We start from the raw sequence: 22,077 nt of genomic DNA, 5'->3' as shown, positions 1-22,077 counted from the left end.
GTATTCCATTAGTGGTATATCCGAGGATGTGTCCGATGTCTTCGTCCCCATGCTCCCTCCAAATCTCCTGTGCTGTACGAGTGACCGTACTACGCATCAGCGACCAGGCTTGGTCGACTCTGGTTCGGGCTCTACTCGTCCTTTCTTCTGCTGCGATGAGCTCTTGTCTAGCTGTCTGCATCCACTCGACCATTTCTAATGCTCGTTGCATGGAAACCACTGCTTGTCGATCTTGCGGGTGATTTCGTAAGGTGACAAGGATATCTGTGAAGTCGACAGGAACACGGATAGCCGAGATCAGACGTGTGGCAAATTCTTGTTCGTCCGATGCGTGACTGAGTTCGATAGAAGGTGAGGGCGATGAGGTGCGGATAAAGGGTGTCTGTGCTCGAGAGGGTACTCCATTGACAAGCGTAGGCGATGCGGGTATGCTCATAATTGTGGAGGCGACTTCAGCGAGTATATTGTGAACAAGGTCGTCTATAGCGGAAGTGGGCATTGATGATATGTCGTTTTCTCCTCCTTTTATACCTTTCGGTCATTAAGGGGATCACGGTTATCTGTGATGTGAAATAGAATGTCGTGGATCCGAGTAATAATCAAATAGATGAAAATCCATTGGACGATAAAGAGTATTCCCACAGAGATAAGAGCTGCCTGATCAGTTCCAGGCATCATTCTGATCACCCCAGCCGTTAGCGTGCGGGCTGTCTCGCGTGAAGAGTGTGTGTTCGACAAGTCGTCTGATAAGGATTCGATGGACAATCCAAAGAAAAGTGAGGGTTGTGCAGTGGAGGACGATTAGGAAGATGATGAGGAAAACCGTCGTGGTAGTCATTCAGGGTTTCTTCTCCTCTACTGGATTCCCCTGGTCCTTTTATATGCATCGAGGATTCGCTTGGCATTCTGTAAATTGTGGGTAGGTTCCCACGAGTTTTCTGTTGAAGAATATCCCTTCCACTTGACTAAGTACCTCAGATGACCTCGGTACGTCTTGTGATTCAGGATGGCTTCGACTTCATACTCTTCTTTGTTATCAACGACATCAGGTGGTGGGTTCACATAATTCGGACCATGTATGTCGTTTTCGCGATAAGGAGATAGAAGGGCGGCGTGGAATACGGAATGAACTCGCCAGGTCTTCGGGAGTTTGAGACGATAGTTGGCTGGTCCGATGACTTCGACAATTTCGAATGGCCCCTCACGCTTTGGTGCTATCTTGCGCGAGGCGTAATTGACCTTCAGGTTCCTCGAGTCTAGCCAGACCTTCTGTCCTAGTGTAAACTTCGGCGATCCTTGTCTGACTCGGTCCGCCATCTGTTGTCGGGCTAACTCGTGCATGGCTAGTGCTTCTAGTCTTATCTTCTGCAACATGTCAAGCCTGGATTCAACCGATGGAATGTTCATGGTCGGAAATATGGAAGGGAGTCCACGTGGTTCGTATCCCATCATGATGCGGAATGGGCTCATCTTCCGTGCTGAGTGTTCCCTTATGTTATGACAAAACTCGAGGTCTGGCAGGCAGTCGGCCCATGTTTCAGGGTTGTTTCCACAATAGAGTCGAAGATAGATTTCCAGCTCCTGGTTGACTCGCTCTGTTTCTCCGTCCGTCTGAGGGTGATAAGCTGTGCTTATTGATGATCTGATCTGGAGTAGTTGATTTAACTCTTGGAAGACCTTGGATGCGTATTGAGGTCCTCTATCCGAGATGATTCGGTCGGGTAATCCAAATCGCGAGTATACTTTGTCATGAAAAATCTTCGCCGTTCCTTCGGCTGTGATTGTTTTGAGGCAGGGCGTAAGAATCACCCCTTTCGTAAGGTCATGGTCTACTACGACCATAATTGAATCAAAACTGTTGGAAACGGAGAGGTCGGTAATAAAATCGGTGGTGCAACAGGAAAATGGTAATGCGTGTGGGTCGGCGGGAATTGGTTCCAAAGGAATACGAGTTGGATGAGTATTCGGTTTCATTTGTTGACAGGCGGCACAGCCTTCAACATAATTGTAGACAAATGTATACATGCCGGGCCACCAGAATTCACGACGTAACAGTTCAAGAGTATTGAACTTTCCAGGGTGACCCATGGCAGGGGAGTCGTGATGTAGTCGAACGAGGTCACGACGAAGAGTTTCGGATGGTGGAACATAGATCTTTCCCTTGTAGAGGATGACACCATCGTGAACTTCCCAGTCAGAAAGCGATGATTTCATGAGGAATGGCCCTTTGTGCGCAATCGCTTCGAGGGCTTCGTGAACAATGAGGTCTTTTGCTGCGTGATTCCTGATTTCGTCGAACAGTGTCGGGGAAATGGATCGCACGAATAGTGCGTTGGGTAAAAGAATGCGATCTTCGTTGTCACTTTTACTGTCATTGAGTCCATTACGATGAGATAGCGCATCAGATTGGATCATCTGAGTGCCAGGGACATGGATAAGGTGAAGATCAAATTGTGATAATTTGAGACTCCATCGTGCTTGTCGGCGGTTTAACTTCTGAGCTGTATGGAAGTACGTGAGGTTCTTGTGATCACTGCGAACTTCGACGGGATGGGGAGAGCCTTCAAGATAATGGCGCCATTCAGTGAGGGCTCGAACGATTCCGAGGAGTTCACGGTCGTAGATTTCGTAGTTCCATTCAGCTGGATTGAGTGTCTGTGAAATGTAGGCACAAGGATGGAGGTCTCCATTGATATCGGCTTGGCATAAAACTGCACCCGTAGCAAACTTGGAAGCATCAGATTCCACAATAAAGGGTTTTGCCTTGTCAGGCAGTAACAGTACTGGGGCGGTACTGAATCGTTGCTTCAATGTGTTGAAAGCTGTCTGACATTCTGTTGTCCATTCAAAAGGTGGAGATCCAGCGGCAGTGCGCGTAAGATTCGTCAATGGTTTGGCAATATCCGAGAAGTTGGCAATAAACTTCCGATAGAAGTTTCCAAACCCTAGGAAAGAGCGAACACCTTTTACCGTGCTTGGTTCAGGCCATTCTGCAATTCCTTTAAGTTTGATAGGGTCCATGCCAATGTAGTTTTCTCGAATGATCATGCCTAGGAATTCGACTTCTTTAACGTCAAAGAAACACTTTTCCGGTTTAAGGAATAAGTCGTTGTCTTTGAGTCGTTGGAGTACGCGTCGGGTTCGAACGTGATGTTCTTCCAAATCATTTGAGAAGATGAGGATATCATCCATGTAAATGACTATCCATCCCTCATCGATCATGTCCTTGAAGAGTGCGTTCATCATCATTTGGAAAGTCGCCGGGGAGTTGCAGAGTCCAAAGAACATGACCATAGGTTCGAAAAGTCCGTGATTTGTCTTAAATGCGCCCTTCCATTGGTCACCATCTTTGATTCTGACATTGTTATATCCGGAGCGTAAATCCATTTTCGTAAAGATCGATGCGCCTTTGAATTGATCCATAAGGTCAGAAATGAGCGGGAGAGGATAGGCGTTCTTCACCGTCCCTTCATTCAGGTATCGGTAATCCTGACAGGGACGTAGTGCTCCGTCTTTCTTTCCTACGAAGAAAAATGGTGAAGCCATGGGAGACTTCGACGGTCGAATGTATCCTCTTCGCAGATTTTCTTCCAGGAAGTCATCCATCGCTCCTTGTTCTTTGAGCGATAACGGATAGACTTTACAGTTGCGTGGAATAAAATCGGGTTTCAAGTCAATGGCGTGGTCCCAAGGCCTGGTTTCTGGAAAACGTTCAGCTGCTTTCTTTTCAAAGACGGACTTCAAATCGTGGAGGTAGTTGGGGACCAACTCCTCGACGGTTTTGGGTTTGTCTACAGCTGATGCTTCCTTGTGTGCCTGTTGTGCCAATTCTTGTGATTTACCAGATGGTTTGTAAAAGACCGTATTCTGTGCATTACAGAATAATGGGGATCGGGTACTGTGTGTCATTCTTCCAATGGCGGGGCCTCTTCGTATGATGAAGACTGCAGTTTCAGTCTCTTCATTCGTCAAAGGTGACTCCTTCCTGATGGGTTCAAATATCCCAATAACTGGCTCTCCTGCAATATAGGATATAACTAGATCGTCATCATCGAGCTGATCCATAGGGGGTTCTGATGGTGGGTCATCTGGTTCAGTATCATTCCGCACTGCGGGTAACTCACCACGCTCAGTGTTATCGGCCATGATTTTTCTGATAGATTCCGAATGCCCAAACGAGGTAGGGGAAGTTTTGGTGGTGATTAACTCTGGGAGTCCATCTTCCTTGAAAATTGAAACTTCTTCATCTGGTGCATCTTCGACGGTGGGTTTCGGTGGCCATTTGGCGTCTTTACCAAACCAAAAGTCACCAGTTTCCCAGTTGATCATCGGATTGAGGCGTTTAAGCCACGGCATGCCGAGAAGTATGTTTTTTTTGCCAATGTCGGTCAAGAGGAAGCGAGTAAGTGTCTTCCTTCCTCCGATTTTCATCATCTTCCAGGTACAATGAGTAATGGTACCCATTTGATTTGGTGTGCCATCTGCATTTATGACTTTAATCGGTTTCGGTAATTTCCATCTGATGAAATCGTTTTCTTCCGCAAAACGAATGTTCATGAACGTTTCGGCTGCACCGGAATCGATCAAGGCTTCTGTTGTAACGTCTTCCTTCTCTCCCAACGAAATATTCACAGTGATTGAATTTCCGCTAGTGTTACAAATAACGAGGGGAGATACGGTAAGATGCGACGGTCCATGCATTACTAGTGGCCGTCGTCTCAAAAACCCGATTGGGTTCATTCTTCATCAGTCATGTCGTTGAAGACGTTTCGCACATAGGCGATCTGTTCCTCTCTGGTTTCTTCCTTCGATGTCTCCTTCTTCTGTGCGAGGTCTTCTCGCATCTTCTTGATCCATGTGATCGTGTCTGTGTCCAACCCGGGCTGTATCGTTCTAGCACGGGTGAAACTTCCAGACTGGGGGTGAAATTGTCTGTCGTTGGCTATATGGCCCTTCTTTCCGCATAGGAAACATAATCCTTCTTTTATTCTCTTCTGTCGCTCGTCCGGGGATAAGCGTGAGATATTGACACGATCAACATCCATCGCGTTTGGATCCTTTGCAGAAGCCGAGTAGTAGGGGCGATGGACCGATCGGGCCTTTCCTCGCGTCGTCGTAGTGGCTCCTCGCTTGAAGATCTGAGCAGATCTCCATTGGTTATCAAACTGCGAGGCGTATTCATACCACTTGTCAAGTGTCTTGGGCATGCTTTCCATCCCATATATCCTTTGTCGGAGTGAGTCGTTAAGTCCCCACTTGAAATACTCGATATTTCCGGCATCTTCTAATTTTGCCTTGGATTCAATCGATCGGAATTCGGCAATGTAGTCGTCCGCAGTACGAGTTCGTTGCTTGATGTTACGCAGCAAGGTATGAGCGGTTTCTTCAATATTTTCATCGCCAAATGCTTTGTTCACACTCGCAATGAAGTCTCTCCAACTCCCATAAGAAAGGAAGTCGTCATTGGTGAGTTCCGTTTCTATGAAGCTCTGTGCCCATGATCCTGCTGTTCCTCCTTGCATGTGCGATAGCACAAATGCGATCTTCTGATTGTCCTCCTGGTAGACATGGCTATTTCCGGCCATGTAATTCTTGCATTGGTTTATGAATTCCCTAAGCTTCGAACGGTCTGAACCGTTGAAGATCTCGGGTTTTCTAAAACCAAGTTCCTTCTGGCTGACATGGTGACGTCCTTCATCCATGTTAACTGTAGCCATCGGTGGTACGTAATCAGATATGATTGGTGCAAGAATCGGTTGGGGTACGGGATCCTGGACAGGGAGGTTCCAAGGGGCGTCTGGTCTTTCTCCTGGATAAGAGATAGGTATGCCGCTGTCTGCGATGTGTGATAGTACAAGCCCTCCAACGTTATGGGGTAGGCCTGCTTCGTAGTCACCACTTGGGTGATCAATGCGTTGATCTGGTCTGATGAGTAAAGGTCGTCCGTTTAAAACGTGTACGTTCCTCTGTGCGTCCCACTCTGCCTGAGATGGGAGGAGATCGATGTATTGCTTGGGAAGAGCAGTCAGGTTGATAAAGTTCAAATCCAGCGTGGATAAATTCTCCTGTGTGACCTACGTCTACACGTAGACTGCACACCGTCCTTAACTAAGTGGGTTCGTTCATCGTCGGCTAACAAGCCCGTAGAGTGTCTTCTGTCTTCAAACTGATACACCTATTTGCTGATTGCTCGAGTGATTACCTCAGCCTCCTCGGCCTATTGGTCTCTCGGACAGACCCCTCTCCGAAGATGAGTGATCAGTCTATCCCTTCAGCTACCTCGATTACAGAGTAATCTCAAATGGTGCTTTAGCAATCAAATCGGGTGTATCGTTCAGTCTTTAAGGTTCGGTCTGGTCGGTAGTTCGTTGTTAGACTCTAGGAAGTCACAGAGAGTAATAAGATCTCGACCTAATGTTACGCGGCAGCGAAACACGAGCGGCTAGTCGAGTCGTCATGAGACAAGGTCTTAGTCTAAGACACAAGTCCGTTCAAGTGACACTTCTGGCGATGTCCTCGCACTGAAGGTCGATCAGAGTTCGTTCTTATGACTCGTAGTAGCTGTCTGCTACTAACGGTCGATCTCAGTCAAAGGCAAGTGAAAAGCTGGTTTAATGGTAACCAGGTCGAGATGGGGATCCAGCTCGACAAGGTCGTCTACTTATACAAAAGGTATCTGCAGTACTACGCAGTAATGCGAGATTGTTCATTGGCTAGATAAGGTGAAACAATATCTGAGCAAGGTAACAGCGAGGAAGTAATATGTATGAGAAAGCTGAGTAAGGTCGTGAGAGATAATCAGTACTAATGGGGATAACGAGTCGTGTATCAGAACGAGGTAAAGATGAGGCATACATGCACGTCTTGCATGTGCGATAAGAAGAAGGTCCGGAGTTGGATCCGGTGTAACCCTAGACTAGGAGTTCTGGACATCTGGATAAAGAATCAGAGGTTGCGCTCCGATGAGTCGCGTGTTGGATCACGTGGTCTGGTAACGTAAAGGGAACAAAGAAAAGAAAAAGGAAAAGACGCGCCACAAGTGAGGAGCATTGTAACAATCTGTGTCTGTCGTCATCGCATCATCCTCAGCACGATGGTCAAACTGAGATTGTAAATCAGAATCTCGAGACCATGCTACGAGCATATACGCACTCCAATAGGCACGACTGGGCTAGATGGCTACCCACTCTCGCCCATGCTTACAACTCCTCAATTCACTCCTCCACGGGCTACTCTCCCTACTTCTTGCTATACGGGTTCGAACCTCGAGGAGCTACCGACTTCATCGGTAACCACGATAATCACGAACTGCACTCGCAACTCTTCCACGAACAAGCTGAGGACTTTGTCTCCGGGCTTGAACTACACCGCTGCCAAGCACGTGATGCAATCATGATGGCTCAGGAAAGAGTGGCCCATCAGTATAATAAGTCACACCGGGAGGAAGAATTTGAAGTCAGATCACTGGTGCTAGTAAACCCTCACAGCCTAGAGCTGGTGGACATTCAAGGTACGGGCAAGAAGTTGGTTCAGCGTATGGTCAGGCTGTTCATAGTACAAGAGAAAGTCAATCCTCTGGTCTACTGACTGGCTATACCAGATACTTATCCCATGAATCCGGCCATCAACATTCAGCACCTACGCAAGTATACTCCATCTGACCCCGAGTTATTTGGAGACATCGCCCATCCCATTGTACCAGACCCACGCTGTTCTGACCTATTCGCCGCCCAAGAGTATGAAGTGGAAAGAATAGTGGCTTGGAGGCGCAACCAACGGAAATGCAACATCATCGAATACCTCATCAGGTGGAAAGGGTATGGGCCACAGCAGACCACACATGACCTCCGCAATGCTCACGAAATTTTAGTGGAGTTCAAACGCTCAGCGTCGGGCCCTGACAATTAAATCTATAATTCTATTGACAGTCTGACCTTTGTAGATAGCTTGTCTTTGAAATTTCCCTTTTTATCTTCTATTTGTATACTATGTAATCTCCCCATGCCGCGCTGGCACAGCCTCCCTTTTTCCCTTCTCACTAACTCACCATCAGAACAGGGAACCACTTCGTGCGTGACCATCGCGCCGTAGACGCACTGAAGCAACCGCCGTGCCATGGAGTCTCCGAGTGCAACCACCATGCTAACCTCCTCCACCGGATCCTATGGTCGCTGCGTCCTCACTGCCCCCTTCAATGAGAGAGCATCACACCCTCCTGTGCAACTTCTCCACCCTGCCAATCCGTACATCTGCCAGCGACTTCGCATAGAGCAACTTCAATGGGCATCGGCACATCAGATCCTATATCATCCTGCCTGACGGTCGCTACACGGTCTCTTCAAATTGTGGCTTTGTGCCCATGCTGCCGCCATGAGCAGGTGACCTTGACCGATCCTATGCGGATGGACGGCTGGGAGAACTGGACTGGACTCTACAGCTGCAGTGGTGGTCGCCTGACCTGCCTCACCATCTCTTCATCCACAAAATTCCATCGACAGACGGAACACTCGATCCCGTGTACGCCCTCCCCTAGTGCAACTCTCCGAAGGCCCTACAGACATTCTGTACCTTTGCACTGCAATCAGGCAAGGGCTGCCTGCATGACGGGTTTTGGCTTCTGCTGAATAGCCTCTATCAATTGGAGAAGCTCGCATTCTCCAACTGTGAACCCATCCTGCCCGATGTGCTCCTCCCGGAGTTCGAATCCATCCAAGTCATCGCTGCAATAGGAGACCTCGCCTTCTCCGAATTCACACTGGAACGTACGTGGTCGGCGGTAGGGCTAGTACAACGGGCCCTCCTGGATATGCGAGCTTACATTTTCGCATCGCACCTGCATTCCTCCTTCCAGTCTGCATTTTTCGCTGACCCGCTGACGTGATTGATGTTCCGTCGCAAGCCGGAAAGGAGGAGTACGAGCGGAATCAAGTCCGCATGGGGTCTAAGATGCAATGAGGGAGAAGAGTCTATTCCAGAGGTATGAGGTGGGTGGCCCGAAAGCGTAGCTAGGAAAATCTCTGTAGTTGCAATGATCGCTGGACAACGCGTCGGACTAAAATCGCACTGCCCTAAGGAGAACGCTAAAACGCAGAAATGCAAGACTGCCCAGAAAACGCACAAAACGCAAGACTGCCCAAAGACGCACTAACTGGATGGGATGGGAATGAAAAATGAGTCTTTTCGCAAGCGTACCTTCTGGGACTGTGGGTTCTCCCCCTCCCCTTTTTCCCTGCCATCATACTTAACTAGTCCTGACCTTTCCTGCCCTTCCGATACTGCCCGCATCTGCTTAACAATTGCTCCGCTGAATCACTGCCCATCACGCCATATCTCGCAATCCCGTCCCCTCACGCTCCTACTCATTCCGAGGGACCTTCCGTCACCGAACCCGCCCGAGCGCCTAATAAGGACCCGTCCATCTTGGAGGCATCTCCCATCCTAAACTCAATCTCCCATCCATGGACGCCAGCATCATCCTTCGCAAATACACCCTCGCAGAAGCTCTTCTTTGCATTGAGATCTTTACCGAGCCCTTCGACCCGATCCTGTGGAAAGCATGGGCAGTCCGGATGCACGTCCTGCTGGTGAGGCCCCCACGAGCATATGATCCTTTGCTGTCTGACCCTCACATGTCCCTGAGGTCCTTATGGTCCAAGCCCAGTCTGAAGCGGCCAGCGTGGGGATCATCCTACCCCTTCCGCGCGATATCCCTGTCCTGGCCCAGGTGGAAATACACCTGGCACCAGCTCGCACTGTAGAAGGTGGTCATCGGATGATACCCCGAATTGCGGATCACCTTCCTGCGGTCATTCCTCATGGTTTGACTGCCCGCGTTCTGTATGACGACCCTGCTGTCCGCGAGGACTTTGGTTTAGGCCACCTGCCGGATGGTCTCCCTGACATTGGTGCACGGTTGTCCTGTCCCTATTTTCCTGGAGTCGTGTTCCTCAGCTTTTTATCGCCATCAGGAACCTTGCACCTTCGGGTTGAGACATTGCGCAACATGGCCCACGAACTGTACGATGTCATGCGTGGAATCACTGGTAGATGCGAGCTGGCGGATGGTACTTTGAGACGGTTGCAGATCACAGTCGAGGAATTGGAAGTAGCGTTCAGGCTCGTAGCGTTCCCTCCTCCGATAACCAGCTTCCAACTGATGTCGGACTAGGGGTCAGTTGTGTAGCACCCTGTAGTATCTCCAAAATGTGAGACCGCTTCCCGGATGTGATTCCCACCTCAGCGCGCTCTGCGTCCCTTCACCGCTTCCACTTATGGCCATCATCAGCTGTTGGCTCGATGAGGATGACTTAGAGACTCACAAATGGCTCGTGTTCTGCGGGTGCCCATGCTGGTTCATCACTTCACTCAAACCTCTGTCCACCGGAGCATCGCTCATGTGCCAGCAAGCCCAGAACCCTTTGTTGTCACTGGACTTACCCACGAATGACCCACTGTATGTTAAGCCCCTGTCAAAACGCGCGTGGAAGGAGCTGCAGCTCCTCCTGGATGACGACAAAGAGTACGGAGATCTTTTCGATGCTTACACTATACCACAACTGGAACTCGCACTGCCACACGTGGAACCCTCATCTCCCGTCGCAAGGATGACAACCCTCACGCTACACAGAGGGAGGTCTCAAGATCACCTCGCTCCTGCCCCATGGCCCGCATCTCAGCCACGCACTCCCATCAGGTGCTCCCCTGTCCATCGGCCAGTATGTGCTAGGTCCCCACAGTGAAGGTCCCCTCCTCACCGGCGAACACTGCCTGCATGCCTGAGCACCCGAGGCCACCGACGCTTGAGTTCCCCGCCTGGCAGTCAATGGCCATCGAGAAGCCACTCTCACTCCCATTACCAGGCCGTATACTCGAATCGACATCGCTCGCACAGCAGGAGGTCACCCACAACCAGGAGCCATTTCAGGGACAGGTGTGGGAGCTTCCCATATGGACAATGCAATCCCCGAGTATCCCCTGGATGACAACGTGACTACTCTCCTCCTCGCCACTCTCCCTCAGCATTCCCCAGACTGGATCAGTACTCCCCGCCAGGGCGAAGGTGACACAGCCCTGCACGACCACCGTGCGGGCTAGCCTCGGGCTTTAATTCCCCACCGGAGTCCAACCTAGAAAGCCGACTGACTGAACCCCCGCCCAGACACAGATTCGCACCGCGCGACAAAGTGCCCCTGCTCGATCAGCTCTCAATGCACAGCACCACTCACCCCGCTCCCTCTCTCCCAAGTAAGCTTCCTCTCCTGGATTGTCTGACACTTGGACAGCTGTCTTGTCCTCCAGCACAATTGCTACCAACACCGTCTCCATGCACCAGCTCCTCCATGCCAGCCATTCGAGGAGCATGCGTTCTGGACCTACTCTTGCCAGACCCAGCTGCGGCACCCCGCACATGGTCCACTGCTCACGAGCATACCATGCAGTCCCGCATCTCCTTTGTGTCACTGGCGGAGGCCACGAAGTTTCTTGACAGTGAGTTTGAGACCAACGTGATGCTCATCCCAGCGCGTTTCAAATGAGAAACTACCCACGGGCTGGCCCCCAAATTCCCCCATCTCAACCAGCTTCCCATCTCACCCCCACACCTACTTAAACTGAACGTAAGGGAACATGACGAGCACGCTATCGGATGGTGCTACAGGAAACCGGAAGCAGTGCACTCCCTGTTGACAACGTCACCGCCTCAATGCACACCGTTCAGCAAAGAACAGCTAAGAACCCACCAGAATCTGGACCAACAGATTGGTGACGCGTGCCCAGATTCTGGACAAGCCTATTTCGGCCGATCGAGATCCCATACTGCAGATTCTGGAATAGGCTGATAGCCTCCTAGTACTAGAGGTTTTTCCCATAGGCCCATTGCGCACCATCGCTGAGTTCATTGACTGGGCCCATGAGATTCTGGGATGTCCCTGTTCTTCAACTGGGCCCACAGGCATAGCAATCTGCAGTGGTCTTTGACTGGGCCCATAAGCATGGGTCGCCTGAAATATCTGACTAGCCCGGGCATAGCTGAGTTATTTGCTGTGCCATAGGTTGTCAACTGAGCTCGTAACTGTAGGGCTTGGCTCCAGGCTGCAGCACGGGTGTTGTGGATGGAATTTATGACTTGTTGGTGAGCAGTTTTCGTGATTTACACAACAATTAGAAGATGTTGGCTCTCCCGTGTTGGTTTCGCTGTGTGAAAAGTGACACAACTGTGGTTGTTCAGTGAAGTATCTCATTCTTTATGAACACTGTGTTAGATATCTTTACAAGGTGGTGTCCGTTGAGAGCGCCCCCGGACAAGCAACTCCACTGTCAGTAGAGCGATCGAGGCTGAGGGCACGAAATATGAACAAAAAGCCTGTAAAGAATCCTTCAGACCCAGATTTATGCCATTCAAATTGAGGTGCTAGGGTTTGGGCGACAAATGAAGCTGGTAATACAGGGTAACTTGAGAGATTGCACTAGTCGACACAATTTGGTCCCTCATTCATGGGTGGCCGAGGTCGCAATATGGCGACACCTTGATGGTGGGCTGGGCATACAGCCACGGTTGGGCTGACATGAAAGAATTTGGTACAGCCTCATGCTCCGGCATGATAGATGGTTGATGTCATGGCCGATATCATTAACTGGGTGTAAGATAGTGGATGCAACACATGCAGCCCCACAACACATGGCAAGCCTTTGGGACTTCAGCCGCGTCATTCAGACTTTGCAGGTGAGTATCGTGGTGTACATGCACAATGCTACACCTGAAGTACCGGACGTCACCAGACCGTTCATGTGAACTGATAGCGCATCACGAATTGCAGGCCTGAGACCTGAGGTGCCATAATATTCTGTTCCTACCGCATGCTGTGGTTACCGAATGTTGTGTGTGGCATCTTAGTGGATTTTTATCTCGGACATAACACACCTGCAGACTATTCTTTCGGATTTTTCTGAGATGTGTCCAACAATTTGGAGATGTGCTGAAGTGCGACCTGGGCGAAATGGACTGATTGTCAGACCAATTAGCCTGGCTTGTTGTGAGGGCTGTAGCTGGGAATGCCACAGCCAGTAATCCTGACCTTGTACTGATCTGGCCGCTGATGAAATAATGCCACCGTCCTGCAATCCCTACTTTACTAGGAGTTGACTTGGCCCCATTTAATCCTGAAACTTTTACAATGTTTTAGGTTCGAAAACATCTACGAAACTTTCAGGCACTTGATGGAGTGCACCAAATGCCAGAAAAATTCCTGACATCCAATGGTGGCATATCCAGGTCACTGATAGTATTAGGCCATTTCAGCAAGCCTTGCCATTTTTCTGCTATCAAATAGTGGCCCAGAATTTCACTGCGTCGGCCACAGTGGAACTTTGTTGAAAAAAGTACTGTGCCCTGTGTCTTGTCATACGTAGCATGCATGCAGCATGGAGTTCAGGACAGTGGAACCATGGTACTATGCCGGAGTACTCTGAACCAACCGAGACTCAAGAACGTTGCTCGAGGAACACAGCAGATGAGGAAGTTCCACCTGGCATGGCCTCATGCTAAAGACCAGGGTTGACCTCTTCAAGCATTTGTGTCATTGGTGCACAGAGGGTGGGCGGACATGAGAACACCAGGTACACTGATTTGCCGACCACTTGATGGTGGGCTGAGAGTAAAGTACTGAATACAGCCAAGGATCGGCCGACATGAAAACTCAACGTACATGCTTAATGGTGGGCCGAGTCTAATGTGTCGAATACAGCCAGGGATGGGCCGGCATGAACATCTTGGGTATGGAATGCTACGCCGACTCGGCGGCCGAGTCTAGAATGTGAGATACAGTCATACATGGGCCGACAGGAGAGCTCTAGGTACACGCCTGATGGTGGGCCGAGTCTATCAAATACAGCCAAGGATCAGCTGACACAAAAACTCGAGGTACACGCCTAACGGTGGGCCAAGTCTAATGCATCAAAGCGAGTTTAATCTATCGAATACAGCCAGGGATGGGCTGACATGAAAATCATAGGTACAGAATGCTACAGCCATGTGTAAAGTATAAGACACAGCCAAGGATCGGCCGACATGAAAACTCAATGTACACGCTTGACGGTGGGCCCAGAGTAAAGTACTGAATACAGCCAAGGATTGGCCGACACAAGAACACTCGATCATTTGCCTTGTCCATGGGCCGAGTCAAGTATGTCGATGTGCAACTTTGCCTACAGGCATGTATGCCTGTATCAACTGTCGGCCAAGTAGAAGATCTGAGGCCTTACTTCTGCAGGCCTCTGAGTGGGCTGAACTGAAAGTTTTCTAATGATGCTGCCTGGGCCCATCCAACCTTCTTGTGTATGTGCAAACAGAGTCAATAAATGGGCCGACCAGAGGTAAAGACGTACAGCACAGATGGCCCATCCAAGCAATGGGCATATGAGGGTCTCATCGGCCCACGTTGGCTTGTGGAGAATCTGGGCACGCGTCACTGGTCAGCTTGTCCAGATTCAGGGAGATTTTTGCTGAATGGGGTCCTCAATGGACACTGCGCATGTACCGCAGATTTTCGACAGCACTGCGGGAGCCATGCCCACTGTAGCAGAGCTGGCAGACATTCGTCAGGACCCCCTTACGGATACAGATGCCCGCAGTTTCAAATGGGAGCTCAATACCTTCCTCTTTCGCTACGACGTGGAACGGCTAGCATTTAATCTCGACACCAACGTATGCACGGCCACCACTCAAGACCTTGCTGAGGTGTGGGCTGCCACACGAGACCGGTATCAGTGGGTCTGGGGCTTCAGGTTGTCCACCTTCCCTTCTTCCCAGGAGTGTGGCTATCTAGACAGTGAAGATGACATCCTGCAACTGCAACACTGGCGCGGACTCAGACGACTTATCCTGCAGTGGTCCCTGCTGCCGGAGGAGCACAATCACATCAGGCTAGCGATGGGGGGCTCTGTTACGGATGCACGGATGGGCATCCTAGCCGTCATAGTAAGAACCTTCAAAGCTACTTACCGTGGGAATCGCGAGCCTTATGTATTCGAGCCTCGTCTATAATCTTTACTTACTTGCATGTATTTACGCCACAGTTACTGTAAATAGGGGTCAGACTTCTCTAACTTCAACCTTGTGCTTCGCACTCTCTCGACGAACCCCGGCACTGCTCACTGCAGCCCGTGTCACCCTCGATCCTCACTGGCTCAAGGATAATGAGCGGTCCTTCCGCTCATCATGCCCAGTCTCTCTGACCACACGCACCCTGCTCTTCTCTCCCTGGGAAGGGCCCCGGTCCTTCGCCCTCAAGCGCCATGCCCCGCCTTAAGACTCCTTCATGACTTTCATGACCAGTTGCGGGACCGCAACACTAACATGACTGCTCACTTGGTTGACCCAGCTCCACCTATCTGATCTCGCTCGCGAGGTCTAACACCCCTGCCACAGAATCGGACAATGAGCCAAGTAGCAGCAAGCACAGGAGAGATACATCCGACAGCCTCGTCGACCTATGGAGTGAATTTCAGGCGCACAAGGCGAGCGTGGAGCAGGAGTTCCAACAGCACATGCAGGTGCTGACCTCTTTGATAGACCGCTTCAAGGTTATGCTGGAGCGAATGGAGGCCACCTCAGGCGCTGTGGACCAACACATCGATGAGCGAGTGGATGAGCACCTGCAGATCGTCATCGAGAAGGCAGTGGCGGTGCGTCATGCTGCCATCATTGAGGATTTCCAAAGCGGCCCGATGGAGAGGGTGGAGAAGGCAATTGCCAACTTGACCTTTTTGCCACAACTGATGACGGCACATAACACCGCCCAGGTGACCGCCAAGGTGAAGAAGTTCCAGGATGGACTGACTAAGAGGGTGGACGATGCACTGGCAAACTCAGCCTTTTTGCCAGGGCTGAAGGCGAAGATCAACCAGCTGGAGCAAGATTCCATGAACAGACTGAGCGGCGATGAGTGGAACTGGATGCAGGGAGAGTTGACGGCCCTGCACAACTCGATGGAGTTCCAGGCGAAGCAGTCTGCAAAGATGGACGAGCAGGTGAGGCAGGTGATGAAGGACCTGAATGAGTTGGAGGTGAGGCTCAACAAGGAGATGGCGACCGCCAAGAAAGAGACCAAGCTGGTGTCCAAGTCGCTGGATGCCTTCAGAGACAAAGTCGATTCTGCCAGCATGCCTTCACCATCATCAGCAACTTAGGATGGCAGCGCGCCACTATGTATTTTACAAAGTAGCTCAGGATCAACTATACTTAAGACTACTATAACATGTTCCATGTGAGGATGACCGCATTGTATGAACTACCTTTGCGATATCGGTGCTACAACAGCACTACTTGTAAAGACTTAGCGCCGAGCACCTCGAACACCACCACTGCCGCCAACCTTGCATGTCACTTTGGCGGCTGCCTTCTTGGTCGCGGGGCCCTTGGCGGTTGGCTTGACTCAGCCCATTCAGTCATGTTTGTGAACTGGACTCCCATTTACCCTGACATTGTCATGAACTGGACAGCCAGTGGACGTCGGCCCATCAGTCTGTGTAAGGAGTTGTAAGCGATCAGCTCATGGCGAGAAAGGGAATGCTGGAGCGATCGGCCCACCGCCATAGGAGTATTTCTGAGCAATCGGCCCACTGCCATGGTGCTGCTATTATATAGGCATGGGCCCACTGCCACGGTGATAGTTCTGAGCGATTGGCCCACTGCCATAGATGTATTTTTGAGCGATGGGCCCACCATCATAGGTAGTGTTCTGAGCGATGGGCCCACCACCATAGGTATATTTCTGAGTGATCGGCCCACTGCCACTGGGGCTATTATACAGCCATCGGCCGACTGCCATAGGTAGTGTTCTGAGCAATGGGCCCACCACCAGAGGTATATTTCTGAGCAATCGGCCCACCACCATGGTGCTATTATACAGCCATCGGCCCACCACCACCGTGGTAGTACTGAGCGATCAGCTGACTGCCAGGGGGTAAGTTCTGAGCCATCGGCCGACCACCTCGGGGCTACTATACAGCCATCAGCCCATCTTCATAGGTAGTGTTCTGAGCGATGGGTGTTATTCTGAGCAGTGGGCCCACCACCATAGGGGTACTTCTGAGCAGTGGGCCCATCACCATGATGCTATTATTTAGCAATGGGCCCACCGCCATAGGAGTACTTCTGGGCAGTGGGGCCCATCGCCATAATGCTATTATTTAGTGATGGGCTCACCACCATAATGGGTACCTCTGAGCAGTGGGCTCACCGACATGATGTTATTAGTCAGTGATTGATTCACCATTATAATGCTGGCAGTGCCTGGACTCAGCAAGACACCTAATCACTCACCTGACACTACATCTCTGGTGGAGTTTTTACAACATGGAGTCCTGCCTGAAACTTATCGTAGCTGTCGTATAGAGTCCAGTGCCACCATTTTATGAGTTCCTGATATATGGCGAACCATGGCTTTATATTCTAGTGATGGCGAGACTCAACTAGTAAAAACCTCGCCAACCTGGCTCTCCTTCTCTGGTGCAGTTTGTTAAACTTGGAGGACTGTCTGAAACTTGTAGCAGAGGATTTATGAAGTTAAATTCCATCATTTTATGAGTTTCTAGTATATGGTGAGCCATGGCTTTACATTCTGATGATGGTGTGACTCAACTAGTGAAAAACTCGCCAACCTGGCTCTCCTTCTCTGGTGAAGTTTGTTAAACTTGGAGGACTGTCTGAAACTTGTAGCAGAGAATTTATAAAGTTAAATTCCATCATTTTATGAGTTCGTAGTATATGGCGAGCCATGGCTTTACATCCTGGTAATGGTGTGACTCAACTAGTAAAAAACTCGCCAACCTGGCTCTCCTTCTTTGGTGAAGTTTGTTAAACTTGAAGGACTGTCTAATACTTGTAGTAGGGGATTTATAAAGTGAAGTGCCACCATTCTATGAGTTCCTGGTATATGGCGAGCCATGGCCTCACATTCTGATGAAGGTGAGACTCAACCAGTAAAAAACTCAGCAATCTGACTCTCCTTCTGTAGTAAAGTTTGTCAAACTTGGAGGACTGTCTGGGATTGATAGTAGCTGCGGTATGAAGTGAAGCACCGTCATTGTTTGAGTTTCTTGTAGATGGGAGTTATTACTTAATATCCTGATAATGGCTAGACTCAACCGATAAACATATCGCTAACCTGGCTCTTCTTCTCTGATGAAGTTAGTCAAACTTGAAGCACTGTCTGAAATTTATAGTAGACATTTCATAATGTGAAGTGCCATCACTTTCTGAGTTCCTGATCAATGATGAGCTATAGCTTCATATCCTGATAATAGCTAGACTTAACCAGGAAAAGAATGACCAATCTGGCACTTGTTCTCTGATAAAGGTTGTCTAACTTAAAGCACTGTTTAAAAATTGAAGTAAATGTTATATCAAGTGGTGCCAGCATTTCGTGAGTTCCTTATAGATGGTGAGCCACAGGGAAAATGTATCTGGCAATCTGATACTTCTTTTTTCACATACACTGATGAATTTCATATAATATAAAGTACTAACTATAAGTTGTAGCAGTAGCTATATACTGTGATGTCCTTTTATATGGACTTCTGGCTGATGTCAGGCTGTGTTTGTACATGTTGGCAAAGTGTGGATGCACTGAGATTCAATGCTGACAATCTGCTGTTTATTATATAGTGAAGTATGTAAGCCTTTCAAAACTTAGAGCAGCAGTTGCATTACTGTTCAATGCCAGTGCTGTATGACTTTGTAGTTGGTTTTGAGTCACATCTAATCATCATAAATATACTCACAAGTTAGCATGCTAACCGGCTGTGATAATCTTATATATGTATAATATGGAAGAGTGACTAAATCTTACAACAGCAGTTGTATGCTCTAAATTAGAAGCCTTGCATTACTTCTTGAAGTTTAGCAAGATACACACAGCCATTCTAATGATCTGTGAACACTTTGAGAAGTTCAGCATACAACTTACCATTTCTCTGCATGATACTATGTGTAATAAAGTACAACACTTTATATGCAAAATATGATGTTGTGGTTAGTTTTGATTATAATCACTTAGTGTTATGTGAAGAATTCAATATTGTCTACCTTTAATGAACTTCACGTGACTTGCTGAACTGGTCAAGGAATCACACTTTCCTTTTTAGTCTCCGAGTGCACACACATCTACATGAACATAATGGCTCCTATATGTGTTTTCTTCTATAAATTTGAGATTCTTCTTCAATACATTTTTCTATCTACATTAAAGGATGGTGATTACATAGACCTTATATCAGAGCTAGATAGATTCTTGACACGCTTATAAGAAGTCTATAGAGCTCAGAGTGAAATATTGCTAACTCTTCAGAAGTGAACTTTGCTGTTTTTTGAGAAGTAAAGCTTGCCAATCACTTAACATTACAGTTGACTACATGTTGTCTTGAAAAAGATACATCTGTCATTTTCTAACAAATGTCTGGCATTTAGTTATATGAAAAGCAAAACACACTTCATAAACTTAAGTGTAGCTCTCTCCAAAGAATTACACTTAATTGTTATTGAGAATTAATAGCTGTTAAGTTACAATATGATATTGCTACTCCAAGTTGAAGTTCATACTCCACAGTATATAACTTTGACCATAAGTTTCAGATAATACTCCATTGCATACAGACTTCATTACAGAAGCAGCTGGTTGTTTAGCATTTTTATGTGTGAAACCATGGCTGGCCATCAATCAGGAACTCATAACATGGTGGCCCTTCACTTTATACAACAGCTGTTATCAATTCCAGAAAGTGCTTCAAGTTGAATTAACTTTACCAGAGAAGGACCACCAGGTTAGTGGAGAATCACCAGATTAAGTCTAGCCATCGTCAGGATGTGAAGCCATGGCTCAACGTCTATCAGAAACTCATGAGATGGTGGTGCTTTACTTTATATACCAACTACTATGAATCCCAGACAGTCCTCCAAGTTTGACAAACTTTACTACAGAAGGAGAGTCAGATTGCTGAGTTTTTTACTGGTTGAGTCTCACCTTCATCAGAATGTGAGGCCATGGCTCGCCATATACCAGGAACTCATAGAATGGTGGCACTTCACTTTATAAATCCTCTTCCACAAGTTTCAGACAGTGCTCTAAGTTTAACAAACTTTGCCAAAGAAGGAGAGCTAGGTTGGGGAGTTTTTTACTAATTGAGTCACACCATTACCAGGATGTAAAGCCATGGCTCACTATATACTAGGAACTCATAAAATTATGGAATTTAACTTTATAAATTCTCTGCTATAAGTTTCAGACAGTCATCCACAGTGATGTCAGTTATTAAAGATAATCTTTTCGACTAATAAGCAGTAATTTAGATAAGAATTGTGTCTAATAAGCAAAGATAATCCTGAGATAATTTGAAGAATCATCTGAAAATTATCCGAAGATAATCTGAAAATTATCTACAAAATACAACTGAGAAATTGCCACCAGCCAGAATTGAACTCTCAACCTTATGGTAAATCACATGACATATTTTCAACTTATGCTTTAGGCCACTAGACCATTGGACCTTGCAAGTAGTAAACCTTATATATAATATGTAACCTTCCTTTTTGAAAGTGACTTAGTCAAATTCTGACTTTCAAAAGACAGTAAGTGGAAAACTCTAAAGTTGACTATAAACAAAGATGGTTTTAAAACTTGTAGCATTCATGTAATAACTTAAAGAGTCATTACAGCATGCTGTTGATACAGTTTAGCTGAAAATTTTCTAGTTTCTCAGCAAACAAATTAACATATAACTAGAGAATGGAGGCTAAGATTCTAAGAAGCTGGCTGTTAATTCTTTATTACAATAGCTCATATAAGTCTATTAGACAGTGAATCAGTATTGACAGATAGATAGTAAATGTTTATAATTTATAACATACCTACTAGAGCAAGAATACTTACATCTTGTTATAGACTATTGTAATCTCATCTGAGATTACAAGACATTATATAAATGCTACAAGCTTTAAAACCATCTTTGTTTATAGTCAACTTTAGAGTTCTCCACTTGCTGTCTTTTGAAAGTCAGAATTTGACTAAGTCACTTTCAAAAAAGAAGGTTACATATTATACATAAGGTTTACTACTTGCAAGGCCTAATGGTCTAGTGGTCTAAAGCATGAGTTGAAAATATGTCATGTGATTTATCATAAGGTTGAGAGTTCAATCCTGACTGGTGGCAATTTCTCAGTTGTATTTTGTAGATAATTTTCAGATTATCTTCGGATAATTTTCAGATGATTCTTCAAATTATCTCAGGATTATCTTTGCTTATTAGACACAATTCTTATCTAAATTACTGCTTATTAGTCGAAAAGATTATCTTTATTAAATGATAATAATGTCATCCAAGTTTAACAAACTGCACCAGAGAAGGAGAGCCAAGTTGGCGATTTTTTGGCAAATTGAGTCTCGCCATCACCAGAATGTAAAGTCATGGCTCACCATATACCCAGGAAGTCTAAAATGGTGGCACTGCACTTTATAAATCCTCTTCTACAAGTCTCAGACAGTGCTCTAAGTTTAACAAACTTTGCCAAAGAAGGAGAGCCAGGTTGGCGACTTTTTTACTAGTTGAGTCTCACCATCACCAGAATGTGAAACCATGGCTCGCCATATATCAGGAACTCATAAAATGGTATTTATAAATCCTCTTCTCCAAGTTTCAGACAGACCTTCAAATTTGACAAACTTCGCCAAAGGAGAGCCAGGTTGCTGAGTTTTTTACTGGTTGACTCTCGCCATCACAAGAATGTAAAGCCATGGCTCTCCATATATGCAGGAAGTCTAAAATAGCAGTACTGCACTTTATAAATCCTCTTCTACAAGTTTCAGACAGTCCTCCAAGTTTAACAAACTTTGCCAAAGAAGGAGAGCTAGGTTGGCGACTTTTTGGCAAATTGAGTCTCGCCATCACCAGAATGTAAAGCCATGGTTCACCATATATCAGAAACTCATAAAATGGTAGCACTGCACTCTATACGACAGCTACGATAAGTTTCAGGCGGGACTGCATGTTGTAAAAACTCCACCAGAGATGTGGTATCAGGTTAGC

General features: G+C 47.4%; 6 protein-coding genes across 6 annotated transcripts; 4 read left to right on the top strand and 2 right to left on the bottom strand.

Annotated features, from left to right (window-relative positions):
• Positions 1-855: 855 nt before the first annotated feature.
• On the bottom strand, positions 856-4,356 carry SCP_0112380 (Transposon Tf2-9 polyprotein; the record flags this gene model as incomplete). The annotated part of the gene is made up of 1 exon (XM_027753465.1): positions 856-4,356. The coding sequence occupies one exon, from the start codon at positions 4,354-4,356 to the stop codon at positions 856-858; it is 3,501 nt and encodes a 1,166-aa protein (XP_027609266.1).
• Positions 4,357-4,736: 380 nt separating this feature from the next.
• SCP_0112370 (hypothetical protein) lies at positions 4,737-5,702 on the bottom strand (the record flags this gene model as incomplete). The annotated part of the gene is made up of 1 exon (XM_027753464.1): positions 4,737-5,702. One exon carries the CDS (start codon positions 5,700-5,702, stop codon positions 4,737-4,739), a length of 966 nt encoding a protein of 321 aa, XP_027609265.1.
• A 3,756-nt stretch (positions 5,703-9,458) lies between these two features.
• SCP_0112360 (hypothetical protein) lies at positions 9,459-10,168 on the top strand (the record flags this gene model as incomplete). The annotated part of the gene is made up of 3 exons (XM_027753463.1): positions 9,459-9,584; positions 9,641-9,905; positions 9,969-10,168. The coding sequence occupies 3 exons, from the start codon at positions 9,459-9,461 to the stop codon at positions 10,166-10,168; spliced, it is 591 nt and encodes a 196-aa protein (XP_027609264.1).
• A 103-nt stretch (positions 10,169-10,271) lies between these two features.
• On the top strand, positions 10,272-10,739 carry SCP_0112350 (hypothetical protein; the record flags this gene model as incomplete). The annotated part of the gene is made up of 1 exon (XM_027753462.1): positions 10,272-10,739. The coding sequence occupies one exon, from the start codon at positions 10,272-10,274 to the stop codon at positions 10,737-10,739; it is 468 nt and encodes a 155-aa protein (XP_027609263.1).
• A 3,776-nt stretch (positions 10,740-14,515) lies between these two features.
• Positions 14,516-15,040, top strand: SCP_0112340 (hypothetical protein; the record flags this gene model as incomplete). Its single annotated transcript, XM_027753461.1, has 1 exon — positions 14,516-15,040. The coding sequence occupies one exon, from the start codon at positions 14,516-14,518 to the stop codon at positions 15,038-15,040; it is 525 nt and encodes a 174-aa protein (XP_027609262.1).
• Positions 15,041-15,214: 174 nt separating this feature from the next.
• SCP_0112330 (hypothetical protein) lies at positions 15,215-16,185 on the top strand (the record flags this gene model as incomplete). Its single annotated transcript, XM_027753460.1, has 2 exons — positions 15,215-15,330; positions 15,378-16,185. The coding sequence occupies 2 exons, from the start codon at positions 15,215-15,217 to the stop codon at positions 16,183-16,185; spliced, it is 924 nt and encodes a 307-aa protein (XP_027609261.1).
• Between the last annotated feature and the right edge of the window lie 5,892 nt (positions 16,186-22,077).

Source organism: Sparassis crispa, assembly GCF_003851025.1.
Source record: "Sparassis crispa DNA, contig_000000F, whole genome shotgun sequence".
Classification (NCBI taxonomy): Eukaryota; Fungi; Basidiomycota; class Agaricomycetes; order Polyporales; family Sparassidaceae; genus Sparassis; species Sparassis crispa.
Note: the sequence above shows the minus strand (reverse complement) of the source record. Positions and strands in the feature narration are given on the sequence as shown.